The 26,815-nt window shown below is 36.7% G+C and overlaps 1 protein-coding gene across 1 annotated transcript in view; it reads left to right on the forward strand.

The window, feature by feature from the left end:
- The window catches only part of LOC126966605 (nucleoporin 88), a 154,843-nt gene that overhangs the window by 99,951 nt on the left and 28,077 nt on the right, over positions 1-26,815 (forward strand). Inside the window, exons 3-4 of the mRNA XM_050810771.1 lie at positions 24,279-24,392; positions 24,757-24,972. Of these exons, the coding sequence (XP_050666728.1) occupies positions 24,279-24,392; positions 24,757-24,972 (330 nt within the window). The remainder of the gene's footprint in view (positions 1-24,278; positions 24,393-24,756; positions 24,973-26,815) is intronic.

Here is a 26,815-nt window from a genome sequence, read left to right on the forward strand (position 1 = left end):
AATACACAAATACTGGGGTTGAGCAGGTTATCAACCGTAAAGTAGATCCTGTATCCTGATGAAGCCACAATCTGAGAATTGAACTAAGCATACAAGATTTTATGACGATACGTCACTCGAACGGTTAGCTCAGTTGGAAGGGCACTCGGACGGAAGTTTGGAATTGAAGATTATCTCATGTGCTGTTTCAGTTCCGGTTCCCATTTTCACTCCCTTTCCCCAATATATTACACGAATCTTATTTTGAGGAAAATTGCAATAGTAAACTAAATTTGCTATTGGTATAGTTATAGCTCATAACGTGAATTTAAATTTTTCACAAATCCCGCGGGAACCATGGATGTTTCCGGGATAAGATGTAGCCGGGATGTAATGTCCTTTCCCAAGCTCTAGTCTATCGCTGTACCATATTTAATCCAAATCGGTTCAGTAGTTACGGCGTAAAAGCGTTTAACAAACAAACTTACATTCACATTTATAATATTAGTAGAGATTATATATACTAAACCGAAGTATGAATTCCAAAACAGCTGCTTGAATTGTAAGGAATGCAATACTTTGTAATCGATTTGATTCCTTGGAGTTGCGTGTAGTCGTTGATGCAGTGTATTTCTTCTACTGCTTTTATCATACGAAATATTCCCAAGAACTATTTTATCTATTTCAAAAACTCACTGATACTACGCCAAAAATTCCAACGTCGTAATCTGAATGATGAGATTGCCAAGAAACTTTCTTGCTCGTTTTTTTTGCTAAAAGACACACAATGAAGCGACGTCTCTACGCAAACGCCAAGTGACCCACCCGTTCACAGAATACTGGGTTCCCGAATATTGCAAATTCGAGCTGTTCTGCGTTGCATGTGGTCAAATGGATACTGGGGTTCGCCAGACAAGCGATGACAGCAATACTCCATGTGTAGCCGGAGTCGCGCTTTGTAGATCGCAAGAATGTGGGCCGGCTTGAAGTATTTCCGTGCTCTATTAGTGACGCTGACAGATCACGGTCCATCTTATGGAAGGCCTGCCAACACTCTGTCATCCGGTACGTGGTCACCATTCGAGGAGTTTATTGCCCCAACGGCCATCTGTCCGTATGTGCCCTGCCCAATGCCACTTCAGTTTCGCAATCATAATATTATATATAAATACAAGACATTTAAATGTTTCGCGTTTCATCCTGTAAATCACGGAGTCAATCAAGATTGATTCGTGCGTCCTGATTCGGAACTCGGTTTAACCAATTAAGCGTTTAATCCTAGTCGAGAATCCGGTTCGGTAGAGACGCCTTACTGGGGCCCGCGCCAATCTTTATCGAAGGAAATCTGTTCTGCCATTTTTTAATTGTTTTAAAGATGATTTATACGGAAATGTACTGTTTTTAACCAATGCATAAAAATATATGTTTTAACATCTAAATCATATGCATATCTATTTTTGTGGGGATAAATTATCAATGATGCCTTTCAATTTGCAAAATACAAAGTTAACAAATTAAGTTTTGCAAATTTAGGCCTTTTCATTAATTGTTGTTCGATATACTGAATATTGAAAATGAAATTCAAAATCTTCAATTAGAATTAATGATGCATAAGAATTCAGTTAATTTATTCTCCAAAGATGTTCATACATAGGTGACATAGTCTGAAGAATCGGCCAATGCTTAGACAGCTAGTACAAATAGACAAGTAGCCGATAGGCAAACATCTCGGTTTGTTCAGGATCTGTCGCTGGCAACCACCAGACCGACAAACAAACAAATGCATTAGGCAACCAATCGGCTAACTTTCCACGATGTGTTAACATGTCCTCAAGATCAATATTGACGACGGATCGTTCAGGGACTTCCAATGCTACTACACAGCAACCACTCCAGTTAGTGTTTATCAATTTACTAAGCATCTTACACACAGGATAATCAAGAGCTATTTCATTTATTACATTTTCTAATGCATGACATATTATTACATGGTAGAAGTGTAATCCGATATCAGACATATGAAGTAATAATGGGTTTATTCATACTATCTTAATAACCTAGTTGCGATTAAAATCACTTCGAATTCGATGAAATGATGATAAGATATCACAAGACCAACAATCCGTGCAATTGGTTTGCTCACCCTTTGGTACTCACCCAAGAGTAATTGTATTGTGGGAGACCATACAATTCTAAAATATATTAAGCTTGATCACAAGCAATCCTAAAGACAGCAATGCTGCTGTAATCATGGTAATTGCACACCGCTACATACTCTTGAAAGACAAGATGAAGTTTGCTGCCGGTGTGAAGGTCTACAGCAACAAGCCCTATACATATAGCAGCGTAGCTTAAGGCGAAGAGTAAGCAAAAAACACGCAAACATGGTGTTTTTAGACAAGTTTTGTGGTGAAAGTATAGCAATTCGAGCTATGAACACAACTTAATCCTGTTACACATATCCTTAAGTCTTATTTGTAGGTTGCTAATGTTTGCTGTTGGTTATAGGAAACACTGCCGAGCCTTTTTGAACTACCACTTTTCTTTGAAGTTAAACAAGTTTTTTGTTATGGTGGGACGCATTTTTTTTGTACTTTTCTCAGAAAAGTTATTCTTATAGCTTGTACTTTTTTGTGTAGGTTCATTTATTCAGATTAGTAGTGAATAACGAGGATTGTAAGCATATAAACTGTTTTCCACCCAAGAATTTTGAAAATATTGGCTTTGTTACATAGATCAGCCGTGAACTCATATCGCTCAAGGTCGCTGGCATTTAGTGTCGCCTTAAGTGTTATGTAATGTTTTGTTAATCCAGAGGAAGTATGCACAGAGTGCAACAAGTACAAAGGCTTTTCAATTATTTTTGGGATGTCAAAAATATTTCTACGCACACCTATAAAGTAAGTGTTTTAATAACAATTCTTAAGAACTCCTAAAGTAAACGTTAAGACGATATCGAAGGGGGCGAAAAAGTTCCCACGCTTCGGAAAGTATTCTAATCACTTCGCGTCAAGTGTCGGTTTTCGGGTAGATCACACAAAAGTCCCCTTTTTATCCCTTTACCTTAGGGAGACCCTTAAGCCGGACTGTATTGCCAGTATCGATGGCAAATTGGGGTTGCCACTCCTTAAGGAGGGATCCACCGAGCCTTGTAAGGAGGGCCTTTATCTGATCCCGATTTTTATTTAAATAGATGTAAATCCAGTCACTTAAGCTTGATGGAAATAAAAGTTAAATAATTTTATGTTAATAAAATCTCAATAAGCTTTGAATAATTATGTGGAAAGTGCAGCGCAGTTACACAGCTCTCGACGTAGCGTTATAATGATCAAATCAACCAAATGGCCGCGCATTTAATTACAGCATAAACAAGGAATAAAATAAACGTAAGTTACAAAGTGAACCTTCACCGATAAAATTTCACAGGTGGTTTCATTTAGCAATTAACGATACCGCAATCCGGCGGTTTAATTTCGAACAAAACGTGTCCGCAAACGAAAAGCGCGCTGAGCGAAAGGGAATGCGATGAAAAAGGCCCAAATGTCCACGCACACTTGAGGAGCAGCAATGAAATTACGGTAGCGGCCGGTGCGCGTAATATCATTCCGCGCGAGTCTTGAAAACGAAATTAAATTTTGCATGAAATGAAACAAAATACAAAGAAACTGGACAGACAAAGGAAAGCGCGGTCAGTTCAGGGCAATCGCAATAGGGTAGGACCGCATCCTATGTAATTCCTTTCTAATCATATTACTGTTTGTTTCGTCGTCCGCCACTTCACTGGTAAACATGGATGAAATTTTATTAGCGTCCCCGTGTGTACTTCAGTATTTGCAAGTGTAATAAACCACGTAATATGCAAATAGGAAAAGAAAATTGTTGCGAGATTTTAAAAGGATAACATTGTATGATGTCTCTGTTTTGCCACGTTTTATTTTGTACAATGTTTAATTATAAATATCAAATGTATACCTATATTCTATGTATTTATAGGATGTAAGTATATAAGTACCGTGTTTGTTTTAAGCATTAAGATTACTTAGGTGTATGAAAGGCGTAAATCGTCAAGATATTTTAAAAGAGCAATTCAAGCACGTTATCTACGCAATTTGTGTAGTCTAATTCCCCGACGAGGAGATGATTTCGATCATTCTCTCATATCTGAAGGAAGACAATTAAATTTTCAGATCTTCGTTGCATTACGAGATGGAACTGACTTTAGTTTTTTAAATAGGATCGTATAAACACCTTTTGCATCTTCAGTTAAATCATTCAACACGACCACCTGCTTATATTGGGAACAATTGACAAGAAATTCAACAACTGCTTTCTTTTAAATTAAATTAATTTCAATTATTCAATCAAAATTTTCAAAACAATGAAAATAATTACAATTAATTTGATAACATGCTCCAGTTTCGTTTAACATTACTTACAAGTAGTTGGTTCGTTAAGCAATATGATATATTGTCTTCAATATTATTTTGTGACAAATTTCATATTTCATATTTATCTTTACGCAATATTCAATTGTATTTACCTGCCCAACGAGTCTAAAGAAATATAAAAAAATTACGTACTTAAGGGGCAATAGGGATGGCAAAGAGAGAGAAAACATAATAAACATACGACGAGACGTGCAGGACGTTCAGCTGATGGTAATTGATAGGCTCTACCCATTACAATGCAGTGCCGCTCAGGATTCTTGAAAACCCCGCGCTCGTCACCTTGAGACATAAGATGTTAAGTCTCATTTGCCCAGTAATTTCACTAGCTACGGCGCGCTTCAGACCGAAACAGAGTAATGTTTACAAATAACTGCTTTACGTCAAAAATAGGCGCCGTTTCAGTACCCACAATCTTGCAGGCTTCCGGTGCAAAGGAGCCTCCCACTGGTAAATTGATGAACCGGTAGATTCAATTAGTTCAGGTATAAGGACACAATACCGCTACCAACACATAACTGAACCTTCTAATATTTTTTTGCAAGGTTGTACTTGGTTATCTATTACTCGATAGTTTTTCAATTGAAATATAGACCTATAAATTACAGAAAAAATATATCTCGAAATGCTACCATTTCTGTGCGCGTTATTTAATGAGTTTGACTCCACCGAGGTATGGCTCTTCCATTGGCCATGAAAAAGTAATGATTAACCGACACAAATAATTAAACAAGTAATCGTAACAAGTAGATTTGCGCGGCTTTGAAACGAAAGCTTGAGCCGAATTAATATTATCACATATCCGGGCGGCCGGCGCTCCGGGAATTTTTAATGCCACGCTTAAATTATTTTGAGTCGCGAGGACCGTTGGTTCGTACTAAGTTCCATTCACATTAGAGATTTCGTTTCTGCTCGCCGAGGCGCCTGGCCCCTGAATTATTAAGCGCAGTGCCGAAACTGAAAATTGCTGAGATCACATGTGCCGACGTGTATTTATAACTGGTTCGGTGAGGGATTCAGAAACCGTTTGTACATTATGAAAGGAGCTAATTAACCAACCGGCCGCGGCGGGTGTGATTAATAATGGAGTTCGGCGGTCGCTTGCTTCGAGCTACACTTTTTGAGGTTTCGGCTTTGTTGCGCGTCAATGTCTGCCTTTTGGTACTTCAATCTCGGTGCAGCGGGATCACTACTTTATAATCCCTGATTGAGAACAGCTTAGATATAAAGAAAATAAATTAATTGGTAACGCATATCTTGACCTCTAGTGTTGCGGATGTCCATGGGCGGCTACCTCACCAAGTTCCATCACGTGAGCACAATGCAGTAATAGAATATCGACGCACGCACACATACACACAATTTACACAGCCGCTAAGCAATCTTGGGAAGACAAAACTATTGAGTGTCACGCTGTACGCCGCCGAGACTGGTTGCTGTCCGAGTTAAATAAGCTGCGCCGCGCCGTTCGTGTCGTCAATCTTTTTGTATGTACCAACCCTAGCGCTCCGTCCAGACGTAGGCATAAATTTCAAGGAGACCGCCGAGATACGCTGTTACTATTACTTGTATTGTGTCCAAAGCCTCTTGCCCGTTTGTCCCCTCTTATATAAAAAAAAACTATGTTAACAGCTATCATAAACTGAATTCAGGACACATCCGTTGCGGCATTACGTAATTATGTTCGAAAAAGCACCTTACCCCCAACAAATATAAATGTCATCCTCACAATATGAATGTGTGGCGTTACAACTGAGGAATGAGCTTCTTTGGACACAACTCCTATAGCTCTAGCAAGGGCTTATATTATTGTATTGATAATTAAACATGGGAACAGTAAACAATATATATTATTTTATGGAAAAGGAGGGCAAACGAGCTTATGGATCACCTGGTGTTAACTGATCACCACAGCCCACATTCTCTTGCTATACCAGAGGAATAACAGGAGCGTTGCCGGCCTTAAAGGAACGTGTACACGCTGCTTTTGAAGGTACCATGTCGTATCGTCCCGGAAACACCGCATAAAGAAGCTCATTAGCTTTGTAGTACGTGGAACAAAGTTTCTTGAAAACCGCACTGTGAAGGATCGCCACACATCCAGATGGAGGGGATCATATCCTGATTTGGTGGAATTCGGCGGCAAGAATCAGGTGGAACAGCACTTCTGAACACTACCCATGATAAATGCGGTGAAGACACACAATGAAGCGACGTCTCTCTGCAACGCCAATTTATTCAGCCGTTCACAGAGCACCGGGCCCCCGACAATTCGAACTGCTTTAACTTTTTGCTAACTAACCGATTATATTTAGGAAAAATACATAAACAGAGTCATTACTATATAAATGCTAAACATTATTAGTAAAGAACAGGAATATAATTAAAGTATAACCTTCGTAACACAAGACAATATACAAATTAAAATCTAGCTATCTGCTTTTAATACGCTACCCTCAATAACTATAAACACAGCTACATGTAGTTTCAATGTGTCGAATAAATATTTGCCACTTAATAACAACACGGTGAAGGTGCGAGTGGATTCGTTAAAGGGCGAGATGAGGGTGAACCTTATCCAATATTTATTAACTTATTTCAAAGAAAATCGTATAATTAACGCCATCACTTCCCCCCACCTATTCCCGTTTCCCGTGCCCGGCGCCCCCACCCTCGCGTAATGGAGTAATAAGAAAGGTGCTACCTTCCACCTTTGATGGCTTACAAAAAATTACATACTCTTTGAGAACATGAGGCTGTAGATTAAGAGACGTCAACAAGTTCAAAAACGTGTTATTTCTTGATAAAGCTCCTATAAATATCAGCGATGGCTATTTCTGCACGGAATGACAAATTGAAATATTAATTGAAAGTATGTATTAACACGAGAAATTGCAATTGTTAATATTAATAAATTAAGATGAGAAAAAGATATCGTTTAGTTTTTCGTTGATAACTTTAAAACTATTAATTTTATTTAACCAATTTTGAAAAAAGATTTCCACCTACCGGGGGACTCTCAATTATTTATAATTTTAATTAATGCCGCAGATAGCTCTCCGCACAAAAATATAGGTTCTGAGTAATAATTATTTTCATAGAATTATGTATATTTTTATGGACAATGCAAAACCGATATTGATATGGATTTCGTAAGTAGGTCCTAGAAAATCATTCAGAGTAAAATTTTAAAATTGACCTTTCAATTTATTATTAATATAGTAACGTGTGTAAATAGGCACAAAACCCATTTTCTAGTCTCCTCGGTACATTTTGGCGATAAGCTCTTTAGAGCTCAAGCCAAACCACGTTCTCATGTCTTTCAGTCACTTCAACCTGGTAATATAAGTATGTACTCCGTTTTTCACGAGGTATATAGAAAGCATGTACCTTTCCTTAACATTTGCGACGATATCCCGCTAAAATCGCCCATTCGCACTCGGGACCTGAATATAGTTTCTGGGACGGATTTAATATTCAGCAGGTTTTCTTGTGTGATTCGAAAGGTAATGAGCACCCGTGCCGTATTTTTGTCATTCGCAAGCCTTTGAGAGGGCGGGATCGGTCGCAGCGTTAATATGGTAATGAGATGTTATGGTAGAGAAGTTGAGTCGATGCATTTTGGTCGGGATTAACATCAAACGGACATTATTGGAGTATATTTTGTATAGAAGAAAGGCAAACTCAAACGGTATTGAATATTTTGATTTGTTTAAAGAAACTTCTTTGCACATGACGTCGGTTAAATGATCATCACAGTCGCGCTATTTCTACCGTCAAGCAGTGATGTACAAGCACTATTTCTATTCGGTGTGATGGGTGAAATTAGTGAAACTTATGAGCTTCTGGGACTCGAACATCTTATGTCTCAAGATGACGCGCGCCTTAGAGGCTTAACTGATCGGCATTGTATTGTATTGGGCAGGCGTATCATATAACATGAAATGAAGATAAATAAAGCAGAATGAAGAACTTGATTCAGTTGGCTTCATAAAAAGGGTTAAAGTAACCCTTATTTAACATTAACACTTTTAAAATTAAGTTCTGAATGATGGCCATGCCAACTTTATTTTAAAGCTTATTTCTGACCTTTTCAATAAATATGAGGAACCTGTGTATTAACATTTTATTGTACTAAGTTCGTACTTGTTCATTTGCGTTTTGGGATAGTTTAAATATGAATATTGTAATTTATAATTGTAAACAGTCAAAAATATGATTTTCCAACTTTGTTTCTTCTTTTATTAAACAAATCTAAGAATTATTATGTATAATTGAAATTTATTAGCGACGCTACTAAATAAAGCGTAGCGAATCTATGGAATGGAATGAATCTCTTTTGTTGCTGCGCTGTGCATAATGCGTTGTAAAGCAATGAAACTGTTTGATATTTAATTATGAACGATGCTACTAATGTATGCCTCGCAGTTCTAGGAAATTATATGATCTTTACTGTCCACGCTGCGATAGAATTCTAAGCGGAGCTATTGAACTATTTGTTCTTCACTCGCTGAGCTACGATATTTACAAACGTGGAATAATATGTGAGCATCTAAGAAAGCCTAAAGTTTCATTAGTAACAGCTGCTTTTATCCGAAGAGCAGCCATCAGAAAGGACAACCCCATGGCCAAAAGTGAACGGATAAGCTACGGCTACGAAGTAATGCGTAGCGAAGCTACGAAACGGTTTGGTCAGTAGCAAGTACTCTACGTCATATAGCATGCCAATAGACATGCTACGCATAGCGTACACCGCTACTAAGCATTCCTGTGCAATAGTATGCAACAGTGTGATGTGAAACAGTAAGGTTTACTGTGTATTGTTTTCAAGTAGCCAATCAGTTTAACTAAATTAACTGAGTTAATTATAAGGGAACTACCCTTTCTCGTATCATGTTATTACACCATAGCCCGTCTGTGAAGGTTCATCTTCTCAAGAATATGTGAAGAAATAAAGTGTAAATAATCATGAAAATACTTAGGGAGGATCAAGAGTCAATCTTCTAAAGCATACTCTATCAAAAGGAATTAACGTAATGGTTTACCGTGTACGAAAATCAAAAAAAATAGCAAAATGTTTGCATTTAAGCAAATCTCTTGTCATGTATAGATACCATCAGTCAAAAAACCAACATCACAATCTGACGTGCTATTCTGATCCGTTCGGACGCGTTATTAGCTGATCGCATCCCATCTCGTCGCCCACGTTTACGATCAGCATACATTGTTTCACACGGGGACGAATTTGAATCGACATTCCGTATAAGAGCCCGTAAAAACTCCGGCACTGTACCAACATCACAACAACCCCTTTTCAACATGTCATACAAAATTACACCTTATCGTGTAGAAAATTAGAATGTAGAATTGTAAAGATGATGTGGTTCCGCGGATGCATGATTTGAATTATTTAGATAAGTCGTATGCGTATTGGAATCATTTGTCTCATTGGCTTTTTCCAAATATTCCGGGAATACGAAATGTAATATTATAAAAATGTTGTTACGCGGAGCTTTCTGAGTGATTGAATTGATTTCCTGTATATCGGTCCTTAAATTTCCAATATCCCGTTATGTTTTATATTTAAACATAATCTATTACGTGATATTACTTTATTACTACACTTAGGTCATACTGTAAATTTCTGGATTCGTATTGAAAATGCCACATATTATTTTTTTATATGTTAATATATAATCATTATTTTTTAAAGTATATTCCTTCGCTATTAAAACACTTGCATTCTCAGAACCATTGTGTAAAGCATTTTGAAAGTCTTCTTGACGGACGTCTTGAATGGCCTCTTGGAACGCATTCGCCGTCTCTCCAGGGCTCGTAATATGCCTCTTAGCTTCGCAAGGTGAGGTATTTTTTTAATGAAAATAGGGGACGAGACGAGCAGGACGTTCAGTTGATGGTAATTGATACGCCATGCCAATTACAATGCAGTGCCGCTCAGGATTCTTGAAAAAACCCAAAAATTCTGAGCAGTACTACAATTGCGCTCGTCACCTTTAGACAGTAGATGTTGAGTATCATTTGCCTAATAATTTCACTCGCTATGGCGCCCTTCAGACCGAAACACAGTAATGTTTACTCATTACTGCTTCACGGCAGAAATAGGCGCCGTTGTGGTACCCATAATCTAGCCGGCATCCTGTGCCAAAGAGCTGCCCACTAGTGTTTGAGACCTTTAAAGACTTATTCCTTAGCGGAATGTAAGAACGTGTTGTCGTAATCAGTTTCAACTTTGCTGTAAGACGGTGTCCCAAAACCTTTCCAAAAATTCTGGGCAAGATTACTACAACTCTGTGTTGGTATGTAGTTATAATTAATAATCTGCAGGAACTATCCCTTCATTTTCTAGAGTTACAGTAGTGAAATTTACCGATTTACTGAAAAATTAAGTTACCATTTTCATACCAATGCTTCTTCTTTAATTTTCTTTATTTTTGTAGACAAATCTTCAAAAGAAAAAGTCATCCCACCGATTGGGTTTTTCTTCCGGGTTCAAACCAATATCCCCAAATTTCGTCAGCGGTGACTTTATTACAGACAGGAAGTTACTGTCCTTTGTTGTTTTTTTATTTATTTACGAGATCACTCTTTAGTGCTTTCGTTTCTACTTATTCGTCGAATCATGCGGTATCCATCGAGTGCAAAGGTTCCAAATCTCCAGGGTAGGTCACATGCAAAATCTTTTGGAGTTGGCTCATACCAATACCTAGTACGTATTTCGTGAGATGTATTTTTCCAACAGGATTTATCAGTTGGCGTATGATTTATATATTAGATTTGGTAAAACCAGTCTGAACCAACCTGACGACCTTCACGTCATCATCAGCCGGAACACGTTCACTGCTGGACAAAGGCCTTCTCCAAAGATTTCCCCGACGATCGGTATGTCTGTCATGTTTTTGGGGGGCTTGGCCGTAATCGCCACTCTTGGCAGGATCGCCAACCCGATCGCAGTTGATGGTGGTGCTATCTCGGAAGGATTATGCTGGCCATCCTCCATTCTGTGTATCCCTTATTCGCTTATTACGATACCCACGGGAGGAGATGGTGGAGTGGAGCCATAGGGGTCTGGTGCGACACCACACGCAAGACCTCTGATCTTCACGTTAATCGCCACAAAGAAGATTATGTCCATGTCTAAATTCACTAAACGAGGAATAGAACCAGCGCGATGGATCTTCATCATAAAATGCCAACTGAAGTCAAGTATCTGGAATTTAAATATTATATCAAATTGCTAGTAAATTTGATTAAGAAACCTTGCACACATAATTTTAGAATATTGTATTTTAAACGTAAAAATAAATCTGCCTCACTACATACATCAAACTTTCAAACATCCAAATTAATTCTCGACACGAAATGCACTTCGCCCAAAAAAATTAGGACAAATTAGCAACATTCCGCCGTGGCATAGGTGAACGCCGATCTGTGGAAGACATTTTTCCCACTTCCCGACTGGACCCGCTTCGTAAATTAAAATGTGAATAATTAACACGAGAACACCCCACTTGCACCCCACCCCCCTCCGGGCGCCTGACCCACCCTGGGTGATCGCCCACACCCGACGAATGTATTAGTTTTAAGCTCTTTCGTGTGAAAACGTTACGCGATTTAGTATACGGTGAGATATGTCTGAGGTTTTGTTATCGCCTCTTATAATGCAACCGTTGAAATATGGCATTCAGATGAGTATATGATGAAATCTGTCTCTTGAAGATTCCATTTCCATAGGAGCTTTTGCCTGAGCACTGTGCCTATAGTCGCATAGCTCCATTTGTTGTCGTGACACGAATTTATCTGAAATATGGTCGAGGACACTAAGCGACAGCTGGTCCATGCCTCATGCTCGTGAACCGGCGCTACGTGTGGAGGCTCAATTATCCTCTTATCTTGTATCTATCTTTTTGTCAATTTTAAAGTTGCCTCATATATTTATAGATTTATAATATACCTTCCGTATGTGTTGTTATAATTTGTGCATAAATGTCTACCTTTAGCCTATATGGTGAGATATTTTTTTATTTTATTTTACAACTTTAGAAAACTTACAGATACATATTATAAATTAATCTATTATACAACAGATAGCTATTTACAATTTTTCACAAATAATAACTATTTATTGTGTATAGTCGTTTACCTACATTCAATATAATATTATATAACCTACTTTTTCTTTATATAAATTAAAAGTTTTTATTTACTTGACGTTTAAATTGAAATGGTGTCGTCTTGAATAAGTCAAGGTCGTATTCACTATTAACTTCATTATAAAGTTTGCATGCTCTTATAAGAAAACTGTTCTGTCTATAATTACATTTTGCTGATTGTATTTCAAGTAGGTTGCCTCGCCTTTGAGAGGCAATATGTCTGAGGCTTTGTTACCGTTGAAATATGGCATACAGATAAGTATGTCTGGGTCTTCTTGAAGATTCCATATTTAAAGTAGCCTTTGCCTGAGCCCTGCCTCTAGTCGCATAGCTCCATTTCTTATGACGACACGGAAAGCGATACCTGGTCCATGCTCGTGAACCGGCGCTACTTGTGGAGTCTCGATAATCCTTTTATCTTCTATCTATCTATCTTTTTGTTAATTTTAAAGTTGCCTTCTATATATTTAAATTTATAATATACCTTGTTATAATTCGTGTATAATGACTACCTTTACTTATTTACAGTGTGTATGTGGATGCGTTTGCTCTACTAAATAACTGTGTTGTTGGCTTATAATTTTTAATTTACATTTTTTCTTACTCAACTAAATCGCAATATTCGAGTATTTCTTTTGCATCGCTTAACAACATATTCACTCACACTCACACCAATAGATTGTTGCTTATAATTATTTAGGATTGGATTTTAAAATCACTTATTGAAAGTTTCTACCACTACATCTAGCACCCGTTCGGAAGAGATAATCCTCATACCTGAAACAAGAAACCCAGTGGAACTTATTCTTTATTTTTAATATTTAAGTTTTAGTACAAACGAACCCATTTCAATAGCCTGGGGATGATCATTGCTCTATCAAAGTTACCTTTACAACACAAACTGTCAATTCTTTTGGATTATACAAATGATTTAAGTTTTCTTTAGTGTTAATTCCGCCAATATTTGTTTTTAAACAATTCGACACGGTTTTCGCCTCTACACGAGGCATCCTCAGGACGTGTTGTCTCGCCAAAATCTGGCACGAGACTCTTAGTCTAGAGGCGTGTAGAGGCGAAACACGTGTCGAATTGTTTAAAAACAAATATTGGCGGAATTAACACTAAAGAAAACTTAAATCATTTGTATAATAATTATGGATTTCCGCAAAGTAACGCCTACTTCAATAAATTTTCTTTTGGATTACGCAACACATGTATTTTGTAGACTGTACTTTTTCTGGGTTCCTTTTGTAGAAGTACAACGGAAGGGTTTCTCACTCGCCGAGTGGTACAAAATAAAGATTGGATATCTACTCAACGAGGTAGATTTCGTCTGTCTTAACAGGATTACAATAGTTTTTTGTGTAGTGCAGTTGTCGTGTCTGAGTACCTAGTTAAGGTAGAAATGAATGAATGAATGTTGGTTATATTTGACAGTTAGATGAAGGATGATTGACATAGTAGGACAGGTGAGGCAGTGTGTGGTAAAGGTTACTATAACATTAATGACTTTCTTAATGATACCACCAGATTGGGAATGGAACGACCGCCCTCAGGCTATTAAATAATAGGGTTAATTGTACAATATTACTTCGTAAACATATTTTTTGATGAATAAAAGAGCCCGCTGAGTTTGTTGCGCTCATTCTTCTCAGATCTGACTCATTCTTTTTTTTATTTTAGAATGGGTGGTAGTTTTTTTTTTACATTCAATAAGTGATTTCACACAGTAATTTAAGTAAGTAAGTAATTTGATTGGTCGAAGTGTATGGCTTGATATTATAATAATATAATAACACCTTATGTAATTTTTTTTTTCCGAGAGGAGTAAAATACATTTACGTATTGAAGACCCCGAAACGGGGCCCATATGTCGGGCTCGGGTGTAAACACTCCCTACCGACTAAAAACCTCCTCTGTGCTGATAGCCCTGAAGGCTTTTACAGCGAAGCCGGGCGGGGGCCTTGGAGGCCGAAAATGTAGCTCACAGGCGCGGGGCGTCTCGGAAGGAGACTCGAACCTCGGACCGCCTGCTCACTAGGCTGGATGGAGAGAAGATCACTAACGATCTAATATATCTGTTAGTCATCTTATGTAAAAGGCAATACAGTAGACTATATGTAACGAGGCGTCGACATCGAGTTCCATATTAGTATTTGCTAGTAGTACTTTCAATGGCGAATAAATAAAAACTGCTACTATAGAGTTATTAAGTATCCAAGTTTTAATAATCGATGTAAAGTTAAAACCCTCAGAAGTAATGTGGGGCCCCGCGGCCCCTGGAGACCCGCCACATGCATATTAAATGTCACGAACAAAATAGAATAAATGAATAATCATATTTTTCTATTCATGCAACCCCCTTGATTAATAGCCAATGTTATTCAAGCTGAAATTTATAAAATGGCCGATAGCTAGCTTTGCGCATTTGCAATTGTATTTCTGTCGACGACGAGTGGCCGTGTGCTGCTAATGGAGAGAAACTAATTTTTTTGTACAACTTCGAAAAAAAATCGTATCATTTTTGTTAAATTCGTTAATACGGAGAAAAAACCACCAAGTTAACGTGGAACTGGATTGGGCATGTATTTCGGATGCACACAGGCACGGATGCATTGGCACAGGTTGATTGCCATTGGATGCCTAAAGACAGCCCGACATACGTCGAGACATACAACAATTAAAAGGCATTTATTTTCTCAAAATTGATTCCTTTAGAATTCTTTTTGATATCATTTCTAGTATTTTTATGTTATTGTTATTGGAAAACTTACAGCTAAATACCACAGATATTAATTAATAGTTAGGAAAATATTTACATAAAAGGCTATTTACAAGTTTTCACAGATATTTCCTAGCTTATTACAAAATAAATGATTACTAGATTAATATAAACGAATCGAAGATAAAAAAATCAAATCTAGCGACAGGTTAAGTAAGATTCGTTAGTTTGTTTAAGAATTTTAATCTATTCTACATAAAAAAATGAATATGTATATACTAGATACTACCACTTCGGAAACAAATGAATGCCCAAAGATTGCGTGACTTACCTAGGCTGATAAAAAAAACATTTTGTGGGTGAGACATCAGTCTGGAGTATGGTCGCTTTCTTAATTATTACTCATTCGTCAAATGATTTAATGAAACAATATCTAAGAATATTTGTTTTATTTTCTTCAACATTAACTCTTTTACCGATATTAATAACGTTTTTAAAGTGAACAGACGCACATTTTCGTAGAACAAGTCTGAATTGGCACGCTCGGCTATTTTTTTATGGAAAATGAGAACAAACGAGCGTACGGGTCATCTGGTGTTAAGTGATTACCGCCACCCACATTCTCTTGCATACACAGATGACTTACGAGCGTTGCCGACCTGTAAAGAAGGTGTACGTGCTTTGTTTGAAGGTAAGTGAATGTCGTATCGTCCCCGCAACGACGGCAGCACAAGGAAGCTCATTCCACAGCTTTGTAGTAAGTGGGAAAAAGCTCCTTGAAAACCGCACTGTGGAGGACCGCCACACATCCATGGTGGGGATGATATCCTTATTTGTGGCGTGTCGTGTTAAGGTGCAATTCGGCGGCAGAAATCAGGTGAAACAGCTCTTTGGTACGATCCCCGTGATAATTCAACTCTCATTTGGGTAAAGTCGGCTATAGTAAGGACAGAGCAAAATTTTACGGAGTAATTAATACACAATTAATTTATTTATGAATATGGTATTGTTGTATTTCGTATTATTGACCACGCCTTGATTAAGTTTTCATGTATGTCGTGTGGTGACAACACACATCGGTTTTATTTGCAAAAAATGACTCACAGTCGTATATTTAAATTTCACAATGTTTGAGTAAGTAAGTACATATCATTCATCAAGTTTTTATTGGCGTTAGAAAAACCGCGCCAATCGCCACCAGCCGTCGTCCAGTTCAAATAATCGTAAATTCCGAACGGCCGGAATATAATAAATTGCCGATGAGATCTGTGCTAACATTTCGACAAAAATAAACCGTGAACCCAATTCTCACTTTTCTCAGTGTACCCCGCCGGATATAAAGTCTAAAATCGCATGCGGAATGTAAGCCGACCGCAAATATCTGAACGTCGTCTCTATTTGCACTCTGTACCCTTTGTTGTGGGCTTTTTTTCGGTTGTTTCCGAGTAAAGGCTGATAGAACACGTTTTTCAAATCATTAAACAGTTTGGAGCGCGTTCGCGGTTGCTCTGAAAAAGGTAAAGGTTTCAAAAAGGATATAAAAAACAGGCGCGAGCCGAGAGCGAACTGATCGCTGCTGTGCCGTGATAATAATGCTGACCCTGGTGGATTTTAAATAAACACACATTTACAATTGCTTCTTTAATTCAGAGCTAAAATGTACGTTGGAATAATTTTAAACTTAAGTCACAATCCAATAAATAAATAACAGTTAATCAACTATTAAAGAGTTAATTAACAGTTAGGTATTTATCATAAAATGTCATGGTCTATGACGAAGTAAGTAATGATAAAGTACGACAGTTTCCGGTTAGAGATACAGTACACCAGCCTAGCGAATCTCTAACGACCGTTTTCAATAACCCATCTATCTAACTAACTAGTGGTAGACAAATATATCCTTTTACGCTTACTTACATTTCAATAACCTATCGACAGATAGCATTGAACTATAACTTATAACTATATTGGACATAACTACGGATAGATGAGATCTTTTCATAAAACGGTGATAGCAGTCTTTCCGTAACTAGAGATACGTTATTGAAAACGGCCGTAAGAAAACAATGATTGAAACGTGCAGTCATTGGTAGATTGACAGATGACGGCTTACGGAGATAGCCTGAATCCACTACGTTTTAAGCAACTGTTCGCTTTCAAACTTAGCCGGAACATACTTCGTCGTCATAATATTGTAATTACTATTTCAATTTCAATCTTATGTCAAATCACTGCACGTTTCATACTAAACTCAATTTCTATATTTACTTAAGCAGTCCCGCTTCTTATTACGTAGTATTTTTGGAACGAAGTTCCTTACGGCAGGCTTGGAGGGGATAGGGATTTTTCTGCGCGACCGAACTGAAAAAAATGTGATAGTAAAACCGTAAGTTAAAATCCGTGGAAAAAAGTGCGTGGAATAAAACCGTTAAATGAGACGTGCGCAGGCGCGACAGTCGCATACACAAGCGAGTAGTGTATATATTATCAATATTATTATATTAATATATGATAACGATTATAGCAATATTAGAACGATTTTGTTTGCAATTTATGTCGATTCTACATTAGCCGAAGGAACTTCGTTCCTACCTGGTGTCCCACGACACCACATTTGTCTTTTTTAAATCGTCTTTGCTGTACACTACAATTCTTAAGATCCTTAAGAAAACTAGATAAGATAAGATCATTTATTTGTAGTCACGGGTATACATAGATGTTTCAAATCCAATAAAAGTTCTCCATTCCTTGCCGGCATGCTGTGGCGTACAAATAATAATTAAAAACAAGTCAAACAAATATATTATATATACACAATGACATTTAATTGATATAGGTATATATCAAAGGACTATTCCATATTAGGATTAAGAGATCCAACTCGCCTTCTGATGCCATACTGTAGAACAGCGCTTCATCAAAATAACGCAAATGTTATGTGTATTAGGGTATTTAACCACCTTCCAAAGAATATTAGAGAGATGTCTAAAACATTAATGCATAAAAAATTAAAATTATGGCTAGTAGATAAATGCTTTTATAGTTTAAAAGAATTCTTTAGCCAAAAATAATAGTATTCAAATGTAATTTTTGAGAGGTACCTACAGACTAATGTTTATTTTATATAATCTCATTGAATTAAAGCTATGTAATGTGTATTAAGAACGTATAAGTATAAATTAAATATGATATTCCAATATTGACAATCAAATATTTGTATGCCGATATATTGGCGAATTGTGCTGTACACCAATTAATTGTTAACAACTATGTTACCACGATTCATACAAATAAATCATTTCAGTTCATTTCAGTTCAGTTCAGTTCAGATCAATAATTGAATATTTTGAAATAACATATAACAAGTGAAATTGGTAAAAAGTAATTAAATTAAGTAAAATGATATTTAAGAAAAATGTTAATTGAGTGTTGTATCTCAAAAGAAGTCTTTTATGGAATAGTACGATTTTGGATTTTGTCACTAGCACATTAAATAGTTTCTTTTTAAAACGCGTAAAAACTAAACAGATGTTATGAAAATAATAATTGTCTTGCAAGTTAATTATATATTAATTATGATTATTATGCGACACAACTTGTTCTATCCTATAAATTCAGCTTTGAAAAATATTAAGTATCAGGATTCTATAAATATTTTTTTTTGTACTCCGATAAAAGAATGTTTTCTATATGCGCAGTCCAAGTATATTCATTCTTCCGTAATAAAGGGATTTACATGAATTCGAATTTTATAAAATATTGAGGGTATTTTTATCGGCGGGCGGGATTTGGGTGCCATTAAACTTTTTTCGAATTTTATCTTACGGAAGATATTGTCCTTGTTTTTGTGGTTAAATGGAGCATTGGGATTGAATGGTTGGATGATTACGAATGAGATTGCGTTAGTTGTTTTAATATAATATTTTTTATGAAAAGTGTTCGATATCGAAATATGATAAAAATTAAATTTTCATGACCATAAAAGGCATAAAAAGGCATAAAAGGCATTTATTTTCTCAAAATTGATACCTTTAGAATTCTTTTTGATGTCATTTCTTATACTACTACCGCTTCGGAAACAAATGGCGCTCTAAGAGAGAAGAAGCGGCGCAAGAAACTCCCAGCATTCTTTTTTTGCGCTCTTTTCAATAAAAATATACAATATTGTACAGTCATTTCTATCGCTATAAATTAATCACAATCTAGTCCCAGGCTGTCCGATCACTTAGATATTCAGCAGTGGGGTTAATAGGAATTACGACAGAGCCATTTTTTATAAAATATTTAAATTTATTTATAGATAATGCCTGACCAGTGGCTGGGACTTTATTATAGAACTGTATACATTTACCCTTAAAGCTATTATGTATCTTATGAAGCCTACTAGAACTAGTTACAAGCAATCCCATATTTCTAGTGTTATAATAATGAAAATCACTATTAAGAGCAAAAAGGTGACGATTTTTGTGAACATATATTAAATTTTCATAAATGTACTGACAATGAACAGTCATAATATTTATAACAGAAGATATTTGTCCATACCTAAAGTATTTTATTTGTTTTAATTAATTAGATATCCTCATTTTATTTTATTAATAACATAAATCGTAAACGTATTGTAGTATACATTAAAATGCTTATTTTCGATTTCCCGCAATTAATGAACCATATTGAAAGCCGTCAATTAGTAACAGACAAAACATTTCACAAATTGAATAAATCACTCGGAGCTGCACCAAATAATAGCGGACGATCAATTTTCATTTCGGGGACACAATATCGGAAGTGGGGGCCATTTTTAAAAGTCTCAGAATCGAAAGAAAGCCTGCAGTCAGCCGCAGACAAATCGACGGTAATTAATGACGTCCCAACTCCGATACCGATGGTAAAGGGACGAAACAAAACATTGGTCGCGGCTGTGCGGGTGTCGACTGTCGAACGAAAGAAGAATTTATCATCGAGACGGCAGCCGCAGAGACACCGAGCACGACCGGCAATGTCCATTTGGATAATGCCCAACGCGATTAAAAATATAAAAATACCCCACCACCCCGGGGAGATGGGGAGATTTGACGGAGGACACAGCACTGAGGACACAAAAGGATTATAAATGAGAAGGAATTTTAGATAATATTTGTACGCTGGATGTGGATTGTAATGTTGGCAGAGATCGGCGGCGTCGGGTGGCAGGGGGGTTACACGGCGAGGGGCTAGCCTTCCACGATCCGCTCCTAATGAGTGTTTGTATCAATTTGCTACTATTGTATTTGAATATTTTTGTGCGTTCGTTACGAATCGTGTCCCTCGCGGTCGCTGCGCGCTGGATCGATGCTTTTTTGTTTTAATATTTCTCGGTTCGGTTGCGGGATGTTTTATATACTTTTTGCAATTCCGTGGCTCGTTTGATCGCGCTGCGGCGGTTTGCGTCGATAAGGCGGTGTATAAGTGATATTGGAACGGCGAGAGACCTTTTGATTTCGATTTTTTTTTTAATTTTTCATGACAAGCAGTCCGCTTTGAATCCCGTGTTCTAAATATATTAAGAAATAAATACAAAATTTAAATATGAACTATACATAGAATACAGGCACCTAAAATATGTACAACTTCAATGCTAAATGTAAATGTAAATAAATAATAATATAAATAAATTAATAAAAAGGTAAATCTGAATAATAATAGAGAGTAGATGTATTATATATTTTATTGTATGAATATTTTAGTATAAATGTCATTATTACTATGACTTATCAATATTAGTTTTAATCCTAATGTTTAAGCACTAATACGATTGAGCGTAGATAACGCAATATTGTTAAATATCAGCGGAACACGTGGTCTAGAATACATATATTATAATTTTTAGAACTCATTCTCTACTCATGTATTTGTAATTCTATTTGTGTTTTTCCTATGAAAAATAAAATAAAAAAATATGTTTCTTTTTTACATTGCACATATATAAATAAAACACTTTTAAAGGATTTAAACGCGTGTAATTGTAACAGTTTTACATTAGATGTTTGCGTAAAAGTTACATTTTTATTTTAGTTAACCCGACGTTTCAAGACCTTTCCAGATCTCGTTTTCAGTCCCCCTGAAATCCTAATCATTTAAAAGTGCTTTATTTAAATGTGTAACACTCGCGTTAATAAAAGAAAATACTATTGCACATATTATTTTACATTGATATCACCAACCTTAAACTAACGGCCGTTTTTAATAACCTATCTATCCTTATTTTAACTTACTAAAGGAAGATAAATCTATCCTTTTACGCTTACTTACATTTCAATAAACTATCGACAGATAGCATTGGAGTAATACTTATAATATAACTGTATTGGATATAACTACGGATAGATAAGATCTTGTCATTAATAGGTGATAGCAATGTATCCGTAACAAGAGATACGTTATTGAAAACGGCCGTAAATCATCAATCGCTGTCCAAGATAATAATTATCAAAGCATATTTTATGAATATATACTGTCTTGTGATAGTTAACAGTAACTTTATCTTAAACTACATTACTTATTGATTGTACAAGTTATAGTGTATTTCATAAGATACATAGTACTTTTACGTGTGAGCTATTCCTTCACACGTGGGATAGTGTTATAATAAAGCTATTTTTAAATTATCTTCTTTATATTCTGATGCTTTGACATGATTCTTTATATTATATTAACACTTAGGCCAAAGACCCACTATTCTTACTTCACTTACAGTACTATAACAAATGGGTCTTATGCGTTTTAGAAGCGGGCATATTTCCAATGTTTTCGAAGGTTTTCAACCAGTGTATGTTGCCATGACTTACGGTATGCAGACATGGTCGCTAACTATGGGCCTTATGAGAAAGTTCATGGTCGCTCAGAGGGCAATGGAGAGGGCTATGCTCGGAGTTAACCTGCGAGATTGAATCAGATATGAGGAAATCCGTTGGAGAACCAAAGTTTGGACATTACCTAAATGATTGCGAAACTGAAGTGGCAGTGGGCAGGGCACATAGTTCGACGGACAGATGCCCATTGGGGCTGTAAAGTCCTCGAATGGCGACCACGTACCGGAAGACGCAGTGTTGTCTGGTCAAGATCGTCGGAATACGTTGGATAAGGGCAGCGCAGGACCGATTTTCGTGAAAATCCTTGGGGGAGGCCATTGTCCAGCAGTGGACGTCTTCCGGCTGATGATGATGTCGATGATGATATTTCCAATTCCAACACATATAAACAAACAAATGAATGGTCAGATTTCAGAAAGAGCACGTGTTTTGAAAGAGCGCGACGCGACCAACGAGGATAACAAGCCCGTGCTCAGATAAGCTTGTAAAAATATAATTCATGGTCGTAATTAATAAATTAGAATATATATATATATTTTTCTCGGTCGGATTTACGTCCACGTCCACGTACTGTGAATTGGAATGAGCTAAAAGAATAACAGCGCGGCGACACGGTCTCCGCGAGACGTGTTTTCAATTCATTATCTCGAAAACAAAAATTTCATTAGCCCCGAGATTTCCTTTTTCAATTTAATTATTCATATTAAAATTAAACAAAATATAATAAAGGCTCGCGCGGGTAAAAAAGCGGCTTTATCGTATCATATTTTATTAAACGAATTTATAATTCGGCTGCGATTCGGGGGCTAAGACGGCGGGGCCGCGGGGAGGGCAGAAATATTTATGAACGCGCCGCAGAAAAATCCACAATAATATTTCAGGGCTGTCCGGTCTTTACTTACCCTCTCTGATCTATTTAAAAAACCGCCGGAAGGACAAAGGGTTGGGATCGTAAAAAAACTGGACACGTATAGAGGTTACCCGCGGCGCGTCCCCATTGTCTGATTCTTATTTTTTTTCACGGAATCGGAGCGTTTCCCGGGCTTTTTATCGGTTTTTGTTCCGGAGACAGGCCCGGTCCCTATTTGTGGACCGCTTGTTCTAATGCGTGATCGTTTGTTCGCCGCGATCCTCGCACGTGGTAAAAAGTAACCCTTTGCCGAGGAAAATACTTTGATTTACGCGCGCGCCTTTGTTGGCGCCTTCTTGATGTTTTTTTTTTATTATAATAAATTAGATCATTAATTTCCTCGTTTTTAACTTTCAGATTATTAAAATACGCTCGTACACTCGTTTGTTGACTACCATATTAATAACGCTTTGTAGAAGTAATCTTTGTAAAAATTAATTTAAATAAGCATTTATATTACTTGGCTGAAATTAAGATTAAGATTAAATTATAATATTCATATATTTCATGTTGCAGAATAAATTTGTGACTTGTTATTATAGTTTTTAAATTATGAAACACATTGGCAAGTTATTTCTTGTCCCTTATCAATTAAAAAAAAAGTGTGGTATTTGATTAAATTATTCAAAAATACAACTTGAATACATACGTACAACTAAAATGAAATATATAAGAACAGCTGAAATACGATTTTATTTTAAAATGGCTGGATAAATGATCGGAAAATGATGAAGAAATGTTGGGAAAAACCATAGACTCGAACGTTATTTCATCTTTTTACAAGACTTCTAACATCATAAAATTTTATGTAAAAGTTTGTATAACTAGTACTAGTTAAAAAACTAATCCACAATAGACTGATTGTTACCTTAGAACATAGCGTGTTTCGAATTTATTATTGTTTAAAGTCACCGTAACTGTTAAATTTACGTTTTCTTTTACATTTATTAAGAATAAATAATAAGTTTAAAAATATTAAGTTCTCATGTAAGTGAACTTTTGTTCTTTTTGAGAAATAAACTCTTTAAACCTAAACCTAAAAAACTAATAGGATTAGGAGTTCAAGACAGACATATTCCACTCAGACAAAGTTGCAGGCATCTCTCGCTTCCAATCTTTTTGAATTAATATATTGCAATAGTTTTTTTTTTCTAATAATGTTATTTCCAGCAATTTAACCATAGTGAAATATGATTTCAGGAGTTTCTCGCTGGATGAGAGGTTCCTGTTCTCCCAATGCCAAGTCATTAAAGTCCTGTGGCATCCTCATTCGCTGTCACATATTCTGGTGCTAGTCTCAGACAATACTATGCGGTAAGTGTACCTACAACTAAATCATATATATATATATATATTGTATACAAAGTATATAAAGAAATACAAGAAAGAAAGAAAAATCATTATTCACTTAGATCAAAATGACACTAATGCACGTCAAAGATTTTACCACCACTTCGGAAATGTTAAGCTTTAATTAATAAGAAGAAGTGGCAAGAAACTCAGTGCCTCTCTTTTAAATCTATATTTACAGTTTCTGATATGACTACGACATATATAATGTGATTCAATATATCATAATCAATATAATAATATTATCATTTTTCTTATTGACTCTGTTGTTCGCTGCTCAATCCCACCAAATTTATTTGTTTACAAATATATACATTTTTATTTTCAGTGTGTATAATATCGCTCTGAAGACAGGCCCTAAAAGAGTCAAGCCGTTTGGTAAAATCGGGCCGAGGCCTCAGGGACCCCTGGGCATGGCGTTTCAGGATGGCTTCGGGGATTCGGCTGTGGACATGACGGCGACACCCGATGGCAACCACTTGTTGGTGCTCACCGGAAATGGAGACGTGTATATGATGAGCAGCGATTTCTTGCATAGCAAAGGGTATTTGATTTTTTTGAGTGAGAACAAGTGCAGTGGGTATATCGATAAATAGTACATGCTAACAGGATTACATATATTATTATATTATTTTCGTAAATAACCGTTGCTAGGCGTTTGAACAGAACTTTGTTCTCTTGTTTCTAACAGTAGAAATAGTGTTTTAAAATCAGATAATCAAATGCTTAACTGAATTCAATGAATACTACGAATAATTTAGGTGTCCATCAGCGGTACTGGTGAACTGGTACACTTAAAAAATAATTTAGTTTTCTGTAAATGCATTATTTTATTTAGTTTTACCCAAGCATAACGTTCTGTCCTTTTATTTATGTCTATCAACAAGGGACAAGCATCGGTCTCACTGGATAGCATAATATGATCGGCCATATCCAATGTGTCATTAATAATTGTGAATCGCACAAGGCCATGACCAACTTCCTATACTTACTCTTCTTCTTAGTCGGACACTCTTGTCAGAGTGGTCGGAGTTGCGCTGACGAGATACACGGTGGGGTAATCGCTGGGTCGATATCCTTTCTAAGGGTAGCTCTCCTGGTGATGTGCTTCCATTACTGACGGTTAGAGGCGTTGCGAGTACACTGGACCATGGTGGATTCAGTAGCAATTGTGATGGCGTCTATCCAGCGGGTCGACGATCGACCGCTTGCTGTCTTGTCTTCCACCATATACTTACTAGTATATTAATAATAATAATAAGCCATTTTTCCATAACCCATAATACAATCAAATGTAAGTAATTTAAAGTGTTTAAAATCTAGTGTTAATTTTATTTAAAGTGACCAATTTAATTATTTATTCTATATAACTTTGATTATGGACCCCATTTTGGGTATAGGCCTTCCCCAACTTTTTCCATTTTTCCTTATCCTTGGCCTGATCGATCCAGCTTCTCCCCACCGACTGCACGATGTCATCTGCCCATCTATGCTTTGGTCTACCAGTGCATCTTTTACTTGGTGGTCCTTTCCATTTGGTGGTCTCTATTGTCCACCTTCTATCTGTGAAGCATGCAATGTGGCCAGCCCATTGCCATTTCAATGTTAGCGCGTGTCTTAGTGCATCGGTAAGCTTGGTTTTCTTTCTAATGTCTTCACTAATATACTTACTAACTAAACGTTAATTACTTACTTTCGTTCTACCCAGAACACACTCGTAAGCCTTTATCCAGATACTGAAAAATATGAAATGTTATGAGCTGACTTCTCGCCCCAAGAGTTCATCTGAGAGCCCTCACTGGGTTCCTCCCTGGCCATTACAAAGGCACCTAGCCAGAGTAGGTTTCAGTGAATCAAACCTGTGCAGATTCTGCTGTGAAGCCACTAAAAACCCCTAACACATCCTACTGGAATGCGAGGCCATTGCCAGAATCAGGCTGGGGTGTCTTAAAGTACCTTTACTCAAAGCAGAGGACTCTGCCTAAACCCTCTGTAGATCCTACGCCTCTTAAAAGTAATAGATCTTGAAGATATAATTGAAACTTTGGCACAGTAATGGTGCTCCACACTGCTGTTATAAAATGTTTACAAACAGTTTATAACATTTGGAAACATGACATCATAACGCCGGCGCGGAGGACGCTAAATCGGCTGCACTATCTGCATACCCTGCTGTCGCCTTGATACAATCCCCCTTATTCATAATGGTCCGCTTACTTAAAACAGCCGCTAAGGAGTGTTTTTTCTCATTCTGACTTAGGTCAATAGAAGAAGACAGAGTGAGAATCAACAATGCTTGAAGTTAGCAGACTATTATGAATAAGGGGGAATATGTTTACAAACAAATACACTCACTTCTGGGATTAATAACACAAGTAAAACTGTAA

The sequence above is a fragment of the Leptidea sinapis genome, chromosome 1 (genome assembly GCF_905404315.1).
Source record: "Leptidea sinapis chromosome 1, ilLepSina1.1, whole genome shotgun sequence".
NCBI lineage: Eukaryota > Metazoa > Arthropoda > Insecta > Lepidoptera > Pieridae > Leptidea > Leptidea sinapis.